Source organism: Vicia villosa, unplaced genomic scaffold (genome assembly GCF_029867415.1).
Source record: "Vicia villosa cultivar HV-30 ecotype Madison, WI unplaced genomic scaffold, Vvil1.0 ctg.002386F_1_1, whole genome shotgun sequence".
Taxonomy (NCBI): Eukaryota; Viridiplantae; Streptophyta; class Magnoliopsida; order Fabales; family Fabaceae; genus Vicia; species Vicia villosa.
The window spans coordinates 266,463-288,883 of record NW_026705914.1 but is presented as its reverse complement, the minus strand read 5'-3'; the positions used below and the strand labels follow the sequence as shown (position 1 = coordinate 288,883).

At 33.5% G+C, this 22,421-nt stretch overlaps 2 protein-coding genes across 2 annotated transcripts; one reads left to right on the top strand and one right to left on the bottom strand.

The window, feature by feature from the left end:
* Positions 1 to 267: 267 nt before the first annotated feature.
* LOC131638696 (uncharacterized) lies at positions 268 to 3,685 on the bottom strand. The gene is made up of 5 exons (XM_058909258.1): positions 3,380 to 3,685; positions 1,363 to 3,200; positions 1,040 to 1,241; positions 757 to 950; positions 268 to 664 (listed from the first exon to the last, which is right to left on the bottom strand). The coding sequence occupies exons 2-5, from the start codon at positions 3,176 to 3,178 to the stop codon at positions 585 to 587; spliced, it is 2,292 nt and encodes a 763-aa protein (XP_058765241.1). The 5' UTR covers positions 3,179 to 3,200; positions 3,380 to 3,685; the 3' UTR covers positions 268 to 584.
* Positions 3,686 to 14,200: 10,515 nt separating this feature from the next.
* Positions 14,201 to 15,081, top strand: LOC131638699 (thaumatin-like protein). The gene is made up of 2 exons (XM_058909261.1): positions 14,201 to 14,261; positions 14,396 to 15,081. The coding sequence occupies exons 1-2, from the start codon at positions 14,201 to 14,203 to the stop codon at positions 15,079 to 15,081; spliced, it is 747 nt and encodes a 248-aa protein (XP_058765244.1).
* The last annotated feature ends 7,340 nt before the right edge of the window (positions 15,082 to 22,421 follow it).

Genomic DNA, 22,421 nt, shown 5'->3' with positions numbered 1-22,421 from the left:
AAGTTTACAAACACTTGTGTGACCTCACTGGGATCTTCTCCCAGAAAGTAGATCAAAAGTGTTTTGCAGGAACACTTAATAAAAATAGTTTTTTTACACAATAAAGATAATTTGTTAACAGTAATCACTGAAAAATGACAATAATCACTGAAAAATTCAAACACAGAATCTAGAGATTTTCAAGTAAAAACTCAGATGTTATATATAGAGCTATACTTATATAGTGTCCTCCTTTAATTAATATTATCATCAAATTAAACTCAGAAGTAAAGTATCTTTTCAACTTTTTTATTGAATAAAATTTATATAGATTCCACCATTTCATCTAATATCCATCTTCAAAATGGTGGAACCTACATTATTCTATCAAAAATGAAAATTTGGAGGTTCCAGTTTCCAAAAGTTGTAAACTAAAATACTACAAAACAATCAAATACTGTACAAGAACATTGCCAATCATATACCAACTAATACATCAACAACTTATTTCCTTTCACCTGTCCAGTAAACTCCTCCTTAGTTTCCCTCTAATTTTAACATTAGTTTTCATACCAGCAAGCAAACACAGTTCTTTTCGTCGTTCGCTAATGGTTTTCGAACGAGTCTCCAGGATTCACATTCTCATCGTCTTTCAGACCAAGGAAAATCTCATGATCATCAAACCCTGCAAACAGACATGTTAGTCAATCACATTTTCTACCTCGCTAGCCTACCAGTAGTTTCAGCAGTTGTGTACAAGTAGTCAGTTTAGTTTACCTTCACAAATTTCTTCAGGTTCATCATTTAAAGGCCTTAAAAGTATTGTGTTAACGGAAGACGAATCGAGTGCCATCCAATCTGAGTTCCCGTACTCTTCTATGTATAACTCCCGCGGCCTGATCCAGTCTTCAACATTAGAAATGTTATCGAATGACAAGGGGTCACTAGATTCTTGTTCTTTATTCATAAACCTGAAAGAAAATCAAACGATTCAATCAATATAAGTTCGTTTCAACTTCAACGGCATTGAAACTATAGATATACAACATTTCAAGCTTACATTTGTCTTAATCGGAGGTTGTAATGAACAAAGACGAGATCAGTAAGATGTTGGCGCTCTATATAATTCCTTGTACTGACTATTTGTTCAAGAGGAATTTGGTTTCTCTTGCAGAATATAACACTTGATGTTTGACTAAGAATACGAATTGCTAGGCGTGACAAGTTAGGACAGCCTCCTCCATATGTCGACCACCATTCAGCTGCAAAAACGGAAAATGTAAGTGAAAAGATATGATGCATAGGTACGGGTGCAATACCCGGTACGATACGGGATTACACTAGTATTATATTATCTAACTGAATAGATTATTGGCCACTTACAAGGAAGCAAATTATCTCTAGCTCTGATTGCCATCTTTCTCCCAAAGTCTCCTGCAGCCGACTTGTACAAGTGTAACTCTTTGGTAATTTTATCTTGGACTCGTGTATCAGGTACCAATCTCTCTATGCAGTCCAACACCCCGGAGGGAATCTCACTGTGTATATCCCCTTGAATGCTATAGAAGAATTTCGGATTAAGAAAGAAGCCTGCAGCTTGAAGATGATGATGCCAAAGCCTATCCCATCTTTGATGCATAATATTCCAGTACACCATATAATCCTCCCTCTTGATAAGCGCTTTTTTAATCGCTTCTTTTGCTCGGTACATGCCAGCGTAAGTGTATCCCATTGCAGGTCTCATCTCACTCGAAGCTATTCTCAGAACTCTCAAGAGTGGAAGTGTCAGACGAACAATCATTTCACACGACGACCAAAACGTTTGATTGCTTAGAATATCTAACATTTCCAAACCTGCTGCCTTCTTTGAGTATGGACAATCCATCCATTCCTGAGACGTAACCATGGCCTGTAAATTGTGTCTAAGATCAACCATTCGTTTCAATGTGGTGAAGTTTGTCGTGAAGCGCGAGGACGAGGGGTCCACAATATCATTCCCTAGAGTATACCTTCTAACCATATTCAAAATTGCACTGTAATTGTAGACAAATCTCGTGACAGATTTAGCTTGTTCAATTACTGCACTAATCCACTCGAGATTTCCAAAATCTTCAAGTATCAAATCAATGCAATGAGCTGCAGAAGGACTCCAATAAATGTTAGGAAAAGCATCGGTCAGCCTTTTCCCGGCAACAGCATATTGTTCTTCTCCTGGTGTAATCACTTGCACAACGTGTCCAACCCCGACTTCTTCCACTACTTGTTTTATCAACTCGTATAAAAACTCCGCTGATGTCGATATCTCAGTCGCATCCAAGGATTTCAGAAATACTACGCCTTCGGGACAATATGCCAAAAAACTTATCAGTATTCTACCAGCTTCTGTAGTCCATTGATCAACCAAAATGGAACAGCCAGTCCTGCCCCATGTCATCTTGCATCTATCTATATCATTCTTCACATCTTCCACGGAGTTTTTCAAAACCCAACCACGAAGCTCGTGATGCGAGGGACGTTGAAAACCCGACCCTCCGGAAGCGATTGCTTCAACCATTTGCTCAAAATAGATCGAGTTCACTGCATCCAAAGGCGCACCTATATCATACAAAAACCTTCCTATCGCCATATGAACATGATTATCCACCTTTTTCGGGAACAATGCATTCTTCTCCGCAGAGGCAACAACAGTCTCAGCCTCAGAGTTTTGATAAACAACAACCGCAGGATTCTTAGTCGCTCTAATCTTCTTCCTTCTCTCTACATTCTTACTCATTCCATCACCGGGAGACAATAACATGTGACTTGAATTTTGTTCCACTGAATCATGAACTCCAACAGCCTGCACCATATGATTCACATCCATCTGATTAGAACCACCATTCAAAACAGTAGCTAAAGGATTAACATTCATAATCTCATCCTCAATTTTCTGTCTCTTCCTCTTCTTCACCACAACCCCATCCAAACTCTGCTGCATATGAATCCTAACATCAGCAGGAACACTGCTGCACATTGAAGCATTCCCTTTCTGACAAGCAAGGTGTTCCTTAAACCTATGAATCCCGCCACCTTTGAACATCTTAAGACAATAAATACACTTGAGTTGCACTTTCTCACCATTCTTAAACAACTGACAATGCTTCCAAGCAGGGTCGTGTTTTTGTGAAGTAATTGGCACCGGTTCAAGATTTGGATCCATAGAACAACCCAGTTAGTGTAAACTACAACAAACAACAAACACTTTCTCATTAGTCATTACCCAACTTCATATTCAATCCTTACACTGATAAATTATCGTAAAGTTTCAATCTTTGCAGCATAAACATAAACCTTAAGTTCATCAAATAAAAAACGGAAATTTAAGAAAAGAGATAGTACGAGGAAGAATGAAAGTACATACATAACGGTTTATTGAATCGATTTATGAGTGGGAGAGAAGTAAGAACCGAGTTCGTGTGAGAGATGAGAACCGTAAAGATGGACCGGTTAGGTTAGGGTATAGAGAAGTAGTGCTCCGGTTGGGTTGGATTTGAGTGGATCCGGTTTCAGCGGTCAAATGATGGTAACTGAACCGGTTTATTTCGCCACGAGGAAGGGAAGAACCGATATTCGTGCCGATCCTCTCCTCCGAAGCCGGTCTTCTGCTGCTTGTATATTTTTTGTACACTTCTCACACTGGTTTACCCTCAAACCAAACCCTTTTGTTTATTTATTTATTGTTAAAATTATAATAATAAACCGACTCGCCATTACTAAGCCCACATAATAGGCTAGACCACTTAGCATGAATAGTCTACTTGTCAATTGTCACTCCCCATAGCTATATTATACACACTATTCAAAATATGTAAAATGCCAGAAATATTTTTAATCTCAATAAGTTAAATTTTAGAATTTTATTTGTATGAAAACAAATTGGAATGTATTTTTATTGAAATTTTAATCATTTTAAATTTTTGAAATGTTTTGTTTTGGGACATTCTGAAGGGCTCGTAAGAGAAGCCTGGGAGGGATGTTATTGAGGACCACGTGTAAAGAATGATGATTTTTCGTTTTCTTAAACGTAAAAAATCTCAGTCCATAATTCATCATACATCGTCTAGACCAGTCGGATAGTCTTCAAATGACTAATCACATTCCATTCAAAGCGCTTATACTCTTGCAACTCCATACTGAAAAGCTTAGTGCATCACATCAAAATTTCAATCGCACTGATCCATCTCACATTTCTGGTTCCCTCAAAGAACAATGGCGTCGTATATGAAAATCAACTTTTGATTCCTACAAACTTCAACAAGAAACCTTTATTCTTACATCGAAGATTCAGATCTAAAATCTCATATCTTCGATCGTCGAGCTATTGATTACCTTACTAGAAATCAAACAAATTAACCGTTCTTACTATGGTTACTTCGTCCTCCTCCAAAATCAGATGATCTAGTGTTAGTAACTTCACCATTAGATCCAACTGATTCAAACGAGATTCCTTCAAGAGTCGTTTAATGAATATCCCAACCTCTCCCAATTTTTCAACCCATTCAATCACTTAGTCTAGTCGCACCACCTAATCAACATCCACTTCAACCTTTAATGACTGTATCGAAGAAGTTTCTTGGTCTCCAACTGTTGCAAGAAAATTTAGGCATACAAGGAGCAACTGGTATGATGAATAACCTATACAATATGATACAACAACAAAATTCTAACTCCTGATTGAAAGATTATTAGATTAGAAGAAAACATACAACTTTCTCTTTTTCTAAGGAAGTACAATATACAAGGTGGCAATATTTGAGGTACCTTCTCCATTGCAAAACGAAGGAAAAACCTATTGTCCGCTCATATTCTTGATAGTAGAATATCGAGATCGTTGGAGAAGCCAATGGAACCTTGTTTTGCAGGTAATTAATCAAGAAAGTTCCATTAAAGACAAACATGCTTTTGATGATGAATGTTTTTTATGATAACAACTAGTCTTTGATGACAACAACTAAAGTCAAGTGTAAAGCGATCAAAGATACAACCGGATCAATAGAGCTTGATAAGTTTGATTCTCTGATGATGGTGTTTAAATGGAATATAACTAAAGTCTTATCTAAAATTAAAGTTCAAGCAAATGTCTACAAGATAGAAGAATCAGACAAAGAAATGAAGAATGTGAAAGTCTGCCCATATGCGCCTAAGTGAATATACATTATAAAAGCATTAGGGTTTTCTCGTAAATTATACGGATAATCATAGACACACACACACACAAACAAGTATTTAAACATATTTTTCTTAAGAAAATACTTTCAAAAATTCCTGAGTCATGCCAGATAAGTTGGGAACTGTTAAAAAAGCTCAGGGAAAACTTTTGTTTTTGCCAATAGATTGGCACCTTTATCCAATTGATTGAGTAAGTTCAAAAATGCACCCTAAGTGATTAAGACATCATCTTAATAATAGATAATGACTATATATATTATCTTGGATTTTTAAACTTATTAGTCATTATTTTTAGGCCTACCAATTGATTGGTGCATGATGCCAATTGGTTGGCTCGTTAATTATGGCCTAAAATTTTTTCCTTTTTTGTGTCAAACTGTAGATTATAAATAGAGGTTCGTTCCCACATATTTTCACGTCTAAACACTTGAGCTATCATTCCTCACTTCTCATTCTCATTCTAAAATATTTCTTTTTTACTTTCTCTCACTAAAAGTTTAGTCACAACGCTTTCGAGAAAGTCATTTTGCGAGTGAGGCAGTTGTAATTATAGAAGGGTAGATTTTTAAATTCACCAAGGGAGTTTATTTTTACCTTGGTTGAATAATTCATCCATTTAAGAATTGTTTATTTGATTTCTAAGCTAAACTCGTTAAAAGCTTCATTTTTTAGGGATTTAGGTATAAAGTCCATGTTTCAGTTTGAAGGCTTAGCTAGTGTAAAAGTCTTCATTCAGTTCAAGCTCTTCCGAGTGTTAAAAGCTTATTAAGATTGGATATAAGCCTTGTATAAAATCTCTTAGGTTCTTGGTTAGCTTGGTATAAAACCAAGATTCGATTCACGAGCTCAGTCCGATGTTAAAAGCTCTCTCAAGTTCAAGTTTAACCCGTGTAAAATATTGGTTTAAAGCTTGGAGACTAACCTCTCCAAGTTTCTTGTGAAAGGAAGACTAATTACTTTGATCCGTCATTTGGAAGGAAAACTCATTGTTTCTTTCAGTGTTTGCTGTTTGGTTGGAAGTTAGCCACAAACTTCATTTTCCTTATATAAAGGTGTTTGAGAGTTCAACCTATTAAAAGATCTTAAGTTTATTGGATACTCCCAAGATCAAATATTAGGGATTGGACTAAGTCGTTTTTGACTGAACCTATATAATTTCTGATTTCTTCTCTTTTTCCTTAACGTTTATTTTATGCACTTTATCTTCTAAATTTTATTTTTTCAATGCTTACATTCAAACCTTTTCTAAAAATGTTTTTAAACTCATAAATAAATTCAAAAAAATTTCCAGATTAAAGGTTGTCTAAAACACATAATTCACCCCCCGTTTGTAAAGTCACATGTCCAACAAGTTGCATCAAAGTCTAACTCTTGTTTAAGGACTAATCGTCTCAGGAGAAAGATAATTTTCAATAAGATATCTTTTCTAAACACACCTCCACCATTTAATAGTATGAAGTTTGAATTGTGGAAAGCTAGGTTTGAAATTTTTCTTTAAAGTAATAGTTTTGAATTGTAAAAAAATTTAATCAATGGTTCGTCTATCCTTACTAATTGTTCTGGTCTGGGCCGAGCAGGCCCAACCCTTGATTACCAGCCGAGCAGGCCCACTTCCCTTGGGCCCAATTACTGAACAGATAGGGGCTGCCCGTCGCGAGGACCCTGGCCGAGCAGGCCCAAACTTTTGGGCCCACGTGCTAGATAACCGTCAAGGAGTTATCCGCGCACGAAGATCACGCGTCACGTCCCAGCGAAGAATTCGGTCAACCATCTCCGAACCCTACGCTATGTGCATCCAGAACGTGAGTCTCCTGCTGACTCAGCCCTAGCATGGGACGTTCTGACAGTTCCCTAGCACGTGGGCCTCCAATTGGATTTGGCCCAATTAGGGAACCTTGGCCCAGCGCTGGGGGTTATAAATACCCTCTTTCACTAAAGGGTCAGGTATTCCATTCTTAACTCTAAACCTCATTCTCTGATAGCTACTGACTTAAGCATCGGAGAACCTTGCAGGTACCCCCCCCATCTTGCTCTTCAAGCCAGACATTACGCCTTGACGATTCTCCTGATCAGGTACGATCACTAATCAATTAAATGGTGAAGTGATAGATAAATCCTATAACACCCCAAATTTGACATATTATAATTTTTCGTAAATGTATACCCTTATAAATTACTCCCTCCGTTTTTTATTATAAGTCGTTTTGGAAAAAAAATTGTATTTAAATATAAGTCGCTTTACAAATCCAATGAATAATTAATGCTACTTTTCCTATTATATCCTTAAATATTTATTATTCTCTCTCCTTTCAATTATATAAGTTTATCTTCCATATGTCATTAATAAAGGATAATTTTGTAAAAACCTTCATAATTTCTCATTTTCATACAACACTTATTATTTTTCTTAATCTGTGTGAAAAGTCTAAAACGACTAATAATAAAAAATGGAGGGAGTAGTAACTATTATTCTTAAATGAGTCTATGTGAATGTTTGTACTGTTATTTATGATGGATATTTTTCGTGTATTAGATTATTAATAAGTTCAGTGGTGATTGACGTTGGACTTGGTAGAGAAGACTACACTTTAATCTCCCGCAACTGCAATTGGGATGGAGCTAGAGCCACTTGATGATAAAACTGACCCCCAAACCGAACTATACCGGTAGGGAAAACCATATATATATATATATATATATATATATATATATATATATATATATATATATATATATATATATATATATATATATATATATATATATATATATATATATATATATATATATATATATATATATATAAAAACTTGTTATTGTGCTATTTTTATATATTACTCTATCATAAATATATTTATGATGGAGTAGGATACGACATTTGTGATGGATATTTTACTCTTATTTAAGGGAAATAGTTTATTTGATTCATCTCAAATTTGAGTATGTGTTTTCTATCTTTAAGTTAATTATTATTATATAATTATTTAAATTTTTATTCATTCAGGTATCTTCCTAAAAATATAGTTTTCTTCTCTAGTTAATTTTTAGAGTTTTAATTTGTTCTTCTTTGTCGTAACTCCGATTTAAGTGGAATCAACGCTAAAATGATTGTAAAAACATTATCAATATTATCTATCAATGTAATCTCTAAATTATCATAAGTTATATAACCCAAATTTAAAAATTGAGTTTTTTAGAGTTTATTTTTATATTTAAATTTTAATATCTAATGTCAAATTTGACTAATTAGAAGATGATGAGTTAAATGAAGGGAAGATTCTTGCTAGTGGATTCATAATAGCGCGTGAAAGTATCAAAATAAGGTACGAGGTGAGAGTACTTTCGAATCATGAGTGTAAAATAAGTAAGATGAGCAGGAGAGTCGTATTTCTCAAAATTCATATAGGGCTCACTACGATAGTTATAGCCCTGGAGTGATAATTAAATAAATATGCAAATTTGGAAGTGTGAGGTTAAAAAAGGAACTATAAATTTTATAAGGTCGTGATTGATTTAATTTATGTTGAATGTGTCATAATTAATTTTATTGTGAAAGATTGAGTTTCATTTGGTTCATCTGTAAATAATTGTAGCTATCTAATTATCGTAATTATTTGATAATTAATATAATTGTGAGCTTATTATATATGATGAATGAGTTTATGTGATAATTTGTTGTTATTGTCATAATATTGAATAGGGTTAATAGTTATTTTCCCATGTCATATGGGGTTAATCCCAAAAACAACCCTGTAAAAAAACACAAATTTCATCCTTGTAATTTGTAGATTCCCCTGTTTTGCCCCCTAGCTGAATTTGGTTAACAAAATTGATGAGGTGGTGTTACTGTGTTCGCTTTGTTTATTTTTTTTTATTTATTTTATGGTTGCATCGAAATGTCATGTGGGCTGTTTTTTTTTTTTTGATGTGGCTTTTTTATTGGTAAATACAAAATTGAGATGTTATGACAACTTGATTTGAAAAATTATTATTGGTAAATATAATTACTTGTGAAAATATTGTGATTATAATTGGGATGTTATAATAATTATTCTTCCTTCGTTGATTAAAATGAATTGATATATTTAATTGTGATGCATATGTAATAAGTGATGTTTGAAAGTATAAAAGGCATAATGATAATGTATAAACGATGGATAAGATGTTGTAAAATTGAGGTGTAAAAGTATTTGATGTTTTCCCATAGATGAAGAATTAGCGGTTATTTTGACCCGTGTTGAAGACGGTGCGCCTAAGGGGAGGGACAAGACATTAGGAATTTTGACGTGGATGTTATTTTGTCACCATATGGGTAGGGTCTGATAAGCCTAAATTGATGTTAGAGAAGTAACTGACATATAAGATCGGTATGGTGTGGTATTAAATAGAGATAAGCACCAGGATATGGTGTAATATCACTGGAGAGAAATGACCAAATGATGACGTATCGCTTGAGAGAAACACACCCAAAATTGAATCATGGGATGTAATACAGTATCACTTGAGAGAAACACGCCCAAAATTGAATGAAAGGATGTAATACAATATCGCTTGAGAGAAGTATTACACAAGTGCAGTACCACTTATGAGAAGCACACCCGGAATTAAATCGTATTCGTAGTATGTAATACAATATCGCTTGAGAATACACTAGTGCAATATCGCTTGAGAGAAACACATCAGAAATTGAATTGTAATATATAATACAGTATCACATGAGAGAAGTATTACATGAATGTAGTATTAATTAAGAGAAGTACATTTTGTTCGACTTGGGACTTCACACACAAAAGGGGGTGAATTGTGTGGATTGAAAAATATGGTTTTGTAACTTTTGGCAAGTTAAATCAAAGTTTGAAAATAGTTTTAAAAGTATAAGCAGCAGAAATTAAATAGGAGAAAATAAATAGTTAAAGGAAGAAAACAAACATAAAGAATCAAAGAGGTTCGGTCAAATCAAAAGGACCCACTTCTCTCTCCAATAATTGGTCTTGAGAGTTTCTAATAATACTTGAGAGCTTTTAGTAGGAATGGATCATGAACCCCCTTATACAAGGAAATGGTGGTTGGCCTTCAACCAAATAGTACAATACGATGAATGTGAGTGTTTGCGTCTTTTCTCTAACATTATGTCATTTTAAACGACAATACAAAAAGAATTTATTTTAATAAAGAATGAAAAAGGTAGTCACTATTTTGACTCAAGACACACCAATCATTGACGAAATAACTAAACAAAGTCAAAAAGGAATCTCTTACCAACTTATCCACCCTACTCTTAATTTTAAACTCCATATTGTGGAACCTTGTTTTGCAAGTAATATAATTTAATCAAGAAATTATCTTTTGATGATGACAACTAATAATAATTCAAACAATGCACTTAAGCGGTTAAAGATGCAAACCATGAGTATACAGGTTTGATAAACATGACTATCAGATAAAGACAAACAAACTTGATTCTATCAAAAGCCTCAAGATATCTCAAGCAAGTGTAAAAAAAAAGCTCACATCCGACAAGGCATAGAGAAATTATCTTAAAATAGTAAGTGAGTGAAACTATGTAAAAGAAAAATGACTTTTTCATAGAAGTAAACGGATATAAGCGCGCGCGCACACACACACAAACCTTTTTCTCAAATGATTTTCCAAAAGAAAACACTTTGAAAAACATATAGAAGTTGTATAGAACAAGATAGGAGCTGTAATGCCCCAGACTGCTTTCAAAATTATCGACTAACCCCAAAAACCAACACGGGTCTTTTTTAGCATGTTTTGACTTCACTCACATGCTTTCCAAGAAACTTTCCAGAAGGTCACCCATCTCAAAATTGCTCCAAGTCAAGCACGCTTAACTATGGAGTTCTTATGGAACTAGCTACCGAAAAGAAGATGCATCTTGTTGGTATAGGTAGTACCCATCAATCCTTATAAGCTTTCCTACAACCATGCAGTCTCATACCTGCACGGCCTCAGGATCTCTCTCATTCCGATGTGGCGGCCACTCTTTGCCATATTCGGCCTCGAGTTTTACATGCGATGTAACCACCCCTCGCCTTCTTTGGCCTCAGGTGTTACATGCCCACCAGCTTCCACATGGTTTGTCCTCAAACCACATCGTACTGGGAGAGGTTTGGCTCTAATACCATTTGTAATGCCCCAAACTGCTTTTAAGATTATCGACTGGCCCCACAAACCAACACGGGTCTTTTTCAGCATGCTTTGACCTCACTCACATGCTTTTGGGGAAACTTTCCAGAAGGTCACCCATCCCAGAATTGCTCCAAGTCAAGCACGCTTAATAATGGAGTTCTTATGGAACTAGCTACCGAAAACAAGATGCATATTATTGGTATAAGTAGTACCCATCAATCCTTATAAGCTTTCCTACAACCATGCAGTCTGATACATGCACGGCCTCAGGATCCCTCTCATTCTGATGTGGCGACTACTCCTTGCCATATTCGGCCTCGAGTGTTACATGCGGTGTAACCACCCCTGGCCTTCTTTGGCCTCGGGTGTTATAGGAGCAGTCAAAAAGCCATAAAACATATTTTGACTTTATTTAATTTGTTGAAGCAAAGTGCTAATTGATTAGATAAGCGCGTACTTAAGGCACAAGGCAGGTTGAATGCACCCAGATTCTATGCAACGACTATGTATCGTATATTTCCATTTTGAAAGTTAAACACGATTATTTTCCAACCATAATTAATTATGTCAATCGATTAGCAACAACTATTTTTCTTAAATGTTATTTCTTTTTTTGGGAACCTGAAGCCCATAAATAGAGGCTCTATTTCTCATTTCAAATCATCTAGAGCACAAATTTGTGTATTGACATTCACTCTCTCTCTCTAAAGTTTTATTTTAACTTTCTCTCACTACTTCTTACAGCCGAATACGTTTGTGAGGAATGTACCATTTGTGAGTGAGGTCTCTTATGTAATTCTAGAAGGGTAGAATTGTATAAATTCACCAAGGTAACTATGTTTATAGACTTTGGTTGAATATTGTCTAAATAGGAGTTATATATATGGTTCGAAGTTAAATCCGTTAAAAGCTTATGGTTGAGAATTGTGTGATCAGTTCCTAGATTGATGATTATCTAGCTTTGATAATCTTCTCTTATTTCTTGGTTGGTTAAAGATTAGGTGATATAAAAATCTTCCTAGGTTTTGAGATTAGCCTGGTTAAAATCTCAAGGTTATTTGGTTATCCTGTTAAAACCAAAAGGGAGCTCAGATATATTTTAGAACTTGAAGACTATAACCTCTACAAGGTCTGTGTTCGTGGAGAGAAGACTAACCACTTCAATCTACAGTTGAGAAGGAAGCTTGGCCACTTCACTTTCAACAAGCTATTAGTGAAAATACACAAACACTCATATCATTCACCTTATAATATTTTGGTTGAAGGACAACCACTATTTCCTTGCATAAGGGGGTTCGTCAGTATTTCCTACTAAAAGCTCTCAAGTATTATTGGAAGCTCTCGAGACCAAGTTTTGGGGAGAGGAATATGTCCTTTTTTATTTTGACCAGATTTTTATAATTTTTGGCGTTCTTCTTCTTCCTTTAACTTTTTAATTTCTGCACTTTAAATATTTTATTTCTGCTGCTTAGATTTAAAAAATATTTTCAAACTCTGATTTAAATTGTCAAAAGTTTTCAAAATCGTATTTTTCCAAATCACGCAATTCATCCTGTCTCTTATGTGTGAAATCTCAAATCCAACACATATTAACAAACTCTTCCTTATTCCACAACTTAAAAAGTGTTTTGAAAGCTTACAATTTAGGGTTAAATAAGTTTTTGGTCCCTATAAATATTGTTGTTTTCATTTTTAGTCCCTCTCGGTCTTTTGGCAACGGTTTTTTCAAAAAAAAACCGTTGCCAAAACTCAGAAGGGACTAAAAATGAAACTGCAATATTTATAGGGACCAAAAATTTATTTATATGCCATTCAAAAGACATACACTCCGGTCTCTATGAATTTCGAACCACCAACTCAAAATTATCATTTCATCAATTCCAGTTAGGCATATGCGTAATGTTTGTTTGATCTCGTATCATGCGAAAAATTGTTAATTACATATATACTAACTAAAATAAAATATATTTTCAAAAAAAAGTCCGTAAAATATTATTATATAGTAGAAGTTAGGTTAAATGCTTAATTAATAATACCGTGGCTGATACGAGTAAATAAGGCTATTTTAGGCTAACAAAACATCTAATATATTTTTCATATTCTAAAATAAGAATAATATAAAGTAAAAAAAAAAATTCTAAACTTAACCTATAAATTAATACGAGACAGAAAAGTATATCATATATCCATTACAATTTTGTCATTCATTCACATTCACATGTTCTATTAGGGTGTGTTTGTTTCATGGCTAAACATTATATTCCTTGGAATACTATTCTTAGGATTGTTATTCCCTGGAATATTGTTCCAACCTATGTGTTTGGTAGAAATTTAAATTCTTTGGCATAATACTAAGATTTGTTTAATTAAATTATAAAAAATAAAAATAATAATAATTATGAATTATAGTTGGAAGTTAGAGTTAGTTTAACTTATTTCCATGGGAATATTTTATTCCCATCCTTTATGCCTTGGAATAAGAATTGAAAAACTATGTGTAAATAATATTCCTTGGAATAAAAAATTCCTTGAAATAATTTTTTAAAACTTGAATCAAACATAAGAATATTACATTCCCATACTCATATTCCCAGGAATAATTTTGGTAATCTTAAAACAAACACACCCTTATAGATTAATTATTCTATTATTAATTAACTATTAATTAATATTTAACTTAAGCAAGGATATTAAACGTGATAGAGAAATTTCAGAAGTAGTGTGTTGGGTGGAAAGCGATGAAAGAGCACCCACGTTCGTTTCTCTTCACCACCATCTCACATACATTATATATCACTCACTTTCACACTCCAGAATTCACCATAGAGCTACCACAAACGGTTTCACTTTCCAAAACCCTATGACTACTTCCTTACTTTTCTTCTGCTTTCTTCTCTCCACCATCTCTGTCACAACCGCAGGTACTCTTCTATCTACTCTTCGTTTTTTCATGCACATAGTGTTCTAGGGTTTATATGTATTACTATTCTTACGTTAAAATTCTTCTGTTATATGATAATATCAGGTGTTGTTGTTAGAGATGGGAATGGAACAGGAATACAACTGATAATTGTAAACAACTGCAAAGAGAGTGTATGGCCAGGAATTCTCAGCAATGGAGGAAAACCTACAATTCAAGGAGGTGGATTCCATCTTCCAAGCGGCGAACAATTTGTTCTCCAACTCCCTAACCATTGGGCCGGTCGAATCTGGGGGAGACAAGGCTGCTGTTTCGACGAAACAACCGGAAAAGGCACGTGTCAAACCGGAGACTGCGGCGGCCAGTTGAAATGCAAGGGAACTGGTGGTGTTCCTCCAGCTACACTTGTTGAAATGACACTTGGAACCTCAGACTCACCTTTGCATTACTATGATGTTAGTTTAGTTGACGGTTTTAACCTTCCTATGTCAATGAAGCCTGCTGGTGTTGGTGGTGGTGGTGGTGGTGGTTGTAGTGATGCTTCTTGTGCAGCTGATTTGAATGGTTGTTGTCCTTCTTCACTTGTTGTGAAACATGATGGGAAAGTTGTGGGGTGTAAAAGTGCTTGTTTGGCTACAAAATCAGATAAGTATTGTTGCACTGGTGAATTCGCTGATCCGAAAAGCTGCAAACCGACTATGTTTGCTCGTGTTTTTAAGAGTGTTTGTCCTAGAGCTTATACCTATGCTTATGATGATTTAACTGGGCTTATGTCTTGTTTGGCAAATCGGTATGCCATTACATTTTGCCCTCCTCCATGATGTTTTGTTTTTTCAGTAGTTTTTTGGTCTTTATTCATTTGGTATGTCTTTGTGACAATTTTTAGTTTTGTTTTAGCTATTTTAAGGTTAGTGATTGATTCAAAAGAAATAAAAATTTTAGGGTAGTGATTTATTGGGCTATGTGGTCTGGAATTTTGAGTTTGTTATGTAAGATGTTCAATTATTTAAATTGTTGATTGAGCACTTAGCATTGATATTTATTGTATGAGAGTTGATTTCATTGTATGAAATTTGTTGTTCTTTAATGTAGAGACGACAGTATTGGTTTTCAAAATGAAGAGTTTCGGTATATATGTTTATTAATCCGGAATAATTTATAAGTAAATTTTTGTTTTTGTAAATAAAAAAAACAATTTATAAGTAAAAGTTAATTTTATATATTTATTAAGAAAATTAAATGTTTGTGTCTTTTTTGAAATATATTTTATGGGATATAGGGTAAAAACAATTTCAATTTTTTTTGTGTAATCAAAGAATATATTAAAGCGAGAACAAAGGGTTCCCGAACCTTTTTACACGAAGAAAAGGAGAAAATTACAAACCAATTACAAACCAAAAATTACGACATAAATAGTAAAGGATCTTTACTAAATTAGTAAAAGTTAGAATTGGGGTAAGTAATATCACCAATGCAATTCCATTTCCACACCAAAAACAATTTCAATTGATTGTTGTTTATAGAAAAAATAGAGAGAAAATATATTAAATATAGTTTATATTTAATTTTATATTCAAAAAGATGCATTTTAAGAATAAGATGATTAAATGAAATTAAATTTATAATTTTTGCTTATAAATTGTAACAAAGAAAAATGTGTTTTTTTTCTTATAAAACCAGGGGAGTATTTAATAAGAGCACCTTTTTTTTCATAAGCAAATTAAATATACGAGTACAAGAATACTCAAATCCAATACAAAGTTCTCGTTACATTTTTAAAAAGTCCAATTATAAACCCTTTGCTACCAATTATAAACCCTTGTTACAATAATCAATTACACATAACTCATTATTAAACAAAATACCATTCCTCTTTAGTCATATATTTCAACAAATTGCTACCCAAATTACCAATTCCTTGTGTTTTGCTATTATGCCCTTCAGTTGTTATGCAAATAGCATATTATGCTCCGTGGCTTCTTCTTCGGCAAACTCTGCACCACACTGCAACCGTTAATGAATATGTAAACTCTGCACTCAATTATGGAAAGGGAGAGTTCCGTCCAACATCCTTATGTTGGGGTGGCGGTATATTCTGAATAGGCTTCCAACTACAGATAATCTTTTAGAGAGAGGAATTGAGCTAGCGGAAGCGGAGAAGGTTTGTGTGCTTTGTGGTAGTTTTTCTGAGTCTCGAAACCATCTCTTTCTTTAATGTGTGTTTAGTCTAAGGATCTGGAATGCTGTATATACTTGGCTGGGATGCTCCCAACACATGTCAGTGTTCGACTTCGTGGACTTTCCATACAGTTTCGCTAAGACAAAAAAGAAGGCAGTTAGAGAGGTGATATATGCTATTTGGCTGGCTGTTTCTTGGTCACTATGGCTTCTTAGAAATGCTGTCATTTTTAAAGATAAGATGGTGAATTTTGAAGAATGCATTTACTCCATCAAATTCTCCTCTTGGAAATGGATTAATTCGGGTAGATTTTTCTCACTTCACTGTTTGTAATTTTTTTTATTGGTATAGTGGGTCACTATCATCGACTTCTTAATGGTGTTTTCTCAGGAATTTTGTAATCCGGGTTCGAGTACCCCTTATGCTCTCTTTGAATGAATTCCTTTGCCTATTAAAAAAAAGACACCAATTCCATACACCTACATTCAATGTACTGTTCACAAATACGTGAACATTGTTTTTATTATTATTTTAAATTTTTGATATATATTTTCATTTTTTAAAAATTATTTTTGATTAATGGAATATTAAAATTTGGTTAGTACGTTTTAAAATTTGCTTAATATATATTCTGATATAAAAAGTTAATATGTATATCGTTCAGACTTTGGTTAATAGTTTTATAAAGTTGGTTAATACAGTTCATAATATGGTTAATGAGTTCTCAAACATAAATTAAATAGTAAAATAAAATTGGTTAATAGAGTATAAAAATTGGTTAATACATTGATAAGTTAGTGTCAAAACATGGTTAATACTATGTATTTTATTGGTTAATGAAGTACTGAAAGTGGTTAATGAATTATAAGTAAAATAAGTGGTTAATGACATATATTTTTGTGGTTAATACAATTGTGAAGTTGGTTAATGACACAACCTCATATTTATGTTATAAAATAAATTTAAAAAAAAAAAATTTAAAAAAAATTATAATTTTTAAAAATAATATTATTTTAATAAAAATTACTGTTCACCGTATAAATACGGTGAACAGTGTATACGGTGTAAGTATTTGGTGTAGAAAATAGTGTCTAGATAGCATTGCTGAAAAAATAAATATTACAAATTCTCTTCTTTTCTAAAATAGAACACACTCTTCATGTCTATTATGAATCACTCCTATCTTCATAAGTTTTATTTTTGTTGGTTGTCTGTTCAACGTAATCTTCTATCCAAAAGTTTGAGCTAAATGTGAACACCCTCTGCATCTTTCAGATCTAGTACAAGTGATATTCCTGCTAGTGAATTTGACAGTTCCTCATAAAGTGCTATTATATCCTCTAGACTTCCTTTCTCGGATGTACTAATTTGTCATTTTCATACTCTTCCATTCCACCTGCACTGTTAGCCAAAATGTTTTGGTCAAGGAATTCGAACAGAAAAGTGATAACTATGTTTAAAATATAACTAAGTATGAAAAGACTCAACCTTTGATACACTAGTCACGATGATAAAAAAGGTTCGAGTAACGTGTTAGGTTTGGTTTGTAGGAATCTTAGGAACAGATCCACACGACTAGAATCACTCTCTCTCAAACATGTCTAGAATCTCGAAAAGGGTTATGCTAATAAGCTCTTCGACAAGTGTCGAGTTCGGCACGTCGCGTCTATCTGACGTTGGGGACTTAGGATTTTCTTAAGTTTAAAGATTAAACATGTCTAGGTATCTCAACAATGCTATAGGAATCGACCCAAAACACTCGACAGAGGCAGTTAAGAGGTTCAAGAGCAGTTATCAGCATGATGGTGGATTTGCAGCAGCTTAAACATTCAAGACGCGTGGAAACAAACTAAAGAGTTGAAGTCCACGTAAGGGGATACATGTTGTTTTCCAAGGAAGCAACCATTGTCGTAGTATATAATGCAGGCTCATGCATGCAATCTGGGTTGCAAAAATCTCATTTATTCTTTATATAACTGAAGTATCCAAGTTATAGAGTGAAACAGTTTATGAGAAATGTACATGTCTGCATTCTCGTCTTTTACTTTTCCAAGTTTCTTTAATTAAAACATCTTACTTAAGTGTCATTTATTGCACTTTTGGTTTACTATCTTTATCCAAAGTTTATTGTAATTAAAGTTTACGTTCAGTTTGTCTTTATACAAACATTTAAATCCAAATCCCAAATACTATTCATTGTATCTTTTTCTGCACAAATTATCCTCGAGATTTTTCATTCAAGTGAGCTAAACTCGTTATTGTTTACTAAAAGCCCCGATAAACACCCATATCCTTTATCTTTGCCATTTTATGTACTGTTAGACTGTAAATTGCTGGAAATGTTTTTGCTAAACACTATGGACCAATCCAGATGCTTCTCCATAAAATATGTCTCATTGTCTTCCCCTAATTTTCTCCTCACATTTTTTAGTAAACCATCCAAGATTACTGTTCATACTGTCTCCAAGGGACTGAGTATCCCTCCACCAAAGTAACTATTTCTTGCCTATTTTCTCTTTTCTATGATTCATAATTGAGCACCTTCCACTTCAATTTTCATATTTATAGTTAAAGATCCCTCTCCATATTGCTTCTTGGCCATTCATCAATTTCCACTTCCATCTGCTCATCAAAGACACCTTAAATGATTCCATATTTTTAACACTTGTCCTCCCTTCTTTTTGTTATTGTATATCGTACTCTACTTTATGCATTCTATCCATTTCTTATCTTTGGGCCCAAACCATAGAAAGTCAATTTGGATCTTTATTGTTTTTAACCACTTGTTTACAAGCTCTGAAGAATGATAGAAGGTAGACTGAGATATTGTTAAGTGTTGAGTTTATTAGTGTGATCCTACCTCCTATTGATAAAAATCTTCCTTTCCAATATGACAATTTTCTCTTCATCTTTTTAATAATACCTCTCTAAGTTGAAACTCTTATAGGGTTGAACCCTACTGGTATTCCTAAGAAATTAAATGGGATGGTGCCTATGCAACATGAAAGAAATCGAGAATCTTCCTCCAGGAAATGCGATCTTGTATTTAAGCCATATATTTTACTTTTGAATAAATTGAATCTCAATCTAGAAACTAATTTAAACCCTTTAAATATTTCCTTGATACTTTCTAGATTTTTCCAAGAACTCCCCTACCAAAAGTTTATCATCTGCAAATTGCAGCATTTGGTACTCCACTTTGTCACTAACCTTGAATCCCTTGAAAGCTCTCAATTTTGAATCCTTTTTCACTATTCTTCACTGACCCTCTACAATTAATGTGAACAAAAAAAGGGACAAAGGGTCCCTTTCTCTTAGACCCCTAGTACCTTTAAAGTCCTTACTTGGACTCTCATTCAATAGAACTAAATAGGTTTCTTCAAATATACATGCTTACATCCAATTTGCACCAAAACCAAACCTACCCATCATGAATCTCAAGTAGTCCTAAAACATATGATCATATGCCTTTTTCAAAATCCTCTTTCAACATAATACATTCCTTTCTCTTTATCTTAGCCGAGACTATGATCTCATTCACTACCACTACACCATTTAATAATTGTCTTTTAGGTATAAAAGTTTTTTGATTATTAGATACCAGATTTCTAATTACTCCCTTCAGTATTGATACTAATATCTTGGAAACTAGTTTGTACAAACTATTGATCAAGCATATAGGCATATATTCCCCTAATTTTTGAGAATTCTCTACCCTTGGGGTTTTGATTAGCTACGTCTGAATCAAACATAAATTTTGTATGGGTTGACCTCCGAAACGAGATGGAGTTTTACTTAGGGTAATACCACCTAACCTAATAGAGCTTTTATACCACGGTGAGCTTAGAAATTTTGTGGTAGATTTTACAAAGGCTAATCTCTCAACCATTCCTTGAGATTTTATATGGGTTGATCTCAAAATCTAATAGAGCTTTCATAAAGGTTTAACTCACGAACCTTGGATGAGATTTCACACGGGCTGATCTTAGAATTGAATAGAGCTTTTACACAGGATGATCACAATAACCTTTGTGATGACTCTCTGGATGATCTTCACGAAAAATAGATAGCTTTTATAGCAGGAAAACCTCACAAACCTAGTATACACTTCCTAAGACAATCCCCAAACCAAACAAGAGCTTTTAATTGTTTATTTCGCAACCAAACTACTTCTTACACAAGAGATAATACACTCTGGGTAGATTACAAATATGTGTTTCACTTAGAACAAAGATCATCACTAAGCACAAGAACACTCTCAAAGCACTAAGGCAAAATTTCAAGTGAGAAAAATAGAGATTTATAGAAAAAATATGAGATAGTGATAAAGTATGAGCAAAGATCATTTTCTGAGTGATTAGAAATGGTAGAGAAACTCTTTATTTATAAGACAAAACATGGTTCAAAAACGGAAACAATCCTTGAGCTAATTAAGTCTCATAACCGATTATGCTTATTAATTATTAGACCTCAAAATGGAATGTTTTCATTTCTAGTTGTTTCCAACCATTAAGAGATTGCTTCAACCGATTATAGGCGTTACAAATTGAAATCATAAATTATTCTGTTAGGTATAATTGATTATACAGTTGTAAGCATGCTTCTAATTGATCAGACAACTCTCTAATCAATTAGATAGGCCTTAAAAATATTTTTAAACAATTTTAACAAATTAAAAAAAGGCTTCTCAAAGGTTTTAATTGTGTGTTTGACTTTGCCTTAGTGAGTCTAGATATACATTTGCACCTTTACAAGACTTTTGTCACTCAGACACACACGACCAGACAAGATTTCACACTTTCTCTCTTTCGTAATTCTAAAGATTCAAGTCTTTGTATCATTATCTTACAAGAACCTTTAATCTTATAATTTGATGAGGCTTGAGAATTCTTCAAGTTGATTACCATTATCAAAGAGTTGAGAGACGAAGCAAATGGAGAATTTTGAAACATAAGTCTTTAATTGAACATCGTTGGATGGTAGATTTGACTTCAATGAGACTTGATGGTAGAGGTAAGTCTTCTTATCATCTGAACAAGAGCATTTTCAAAAGGATATCTTGATAAAACATTTTGGTAATAAGAGCATCTTCAATAGTTTGAGCTATCTTTAAATAAAGACTTCACTATACATCATTGGATATCAGGTCTTAACATCATCAAAACTAAACAGTTAAATGAAAATTTGATATTAACAAACTCATCCACTTTAGATTACCTTGACAATACTTTATTATTCAACGAATCTGAAAATGTGAAATTTGCTTATAATATGGGACGGAGGGAGTACATACTGTAGAAAATCCTAGTTTTCATTAAAGAACCAAGTATATTGAAAGAGATTGACATCCCATTCATGACAAAATTCAAAATGGTAAATGAATATTAACTCTTCTATTCAATTTGTATATCTCCATAAGGGAATGATGAATTTACTTGATATTTGTTTATCCCTTTTTGGCATAAATATTAGTTTGCTAATGATATCTTTCTATTCATTTTATCTGCTCTTGGTTTTGTATCAATGCTCTACACTCATCAAATCTTGTATGTAAATATCCCATTTGTGCCTATTATTGATATACAAAAAATATGATATTATTACTATGATACTACTCTTATTACTATAGTACTCATGTAAAATAAATCACATATCAATAATAATACCATAGCACACATATAAAGACTTGTGACATATGATAGTTGAATACTATTATACATTTACTTGATATCTTTCCTTTGAAGATGCTCCTATTTGTCCATCAAAATTATAATAGTTGGGTTGTGAATGTTGAAATGAGAAAATGAGTAGGTATTTGATGATCATGGAACTGGAGAAAAAATATTGAAGTTTAAATCTTGAAATATTTTGAGAGGAAAACTTGAAAGTTGAAGAATGAGTTTGGCCTACAAGAAATATGACACGTCCTCTTCATAAAATACTGTATACAATTATTTAAAGGAAACAAAATATGCATAACAT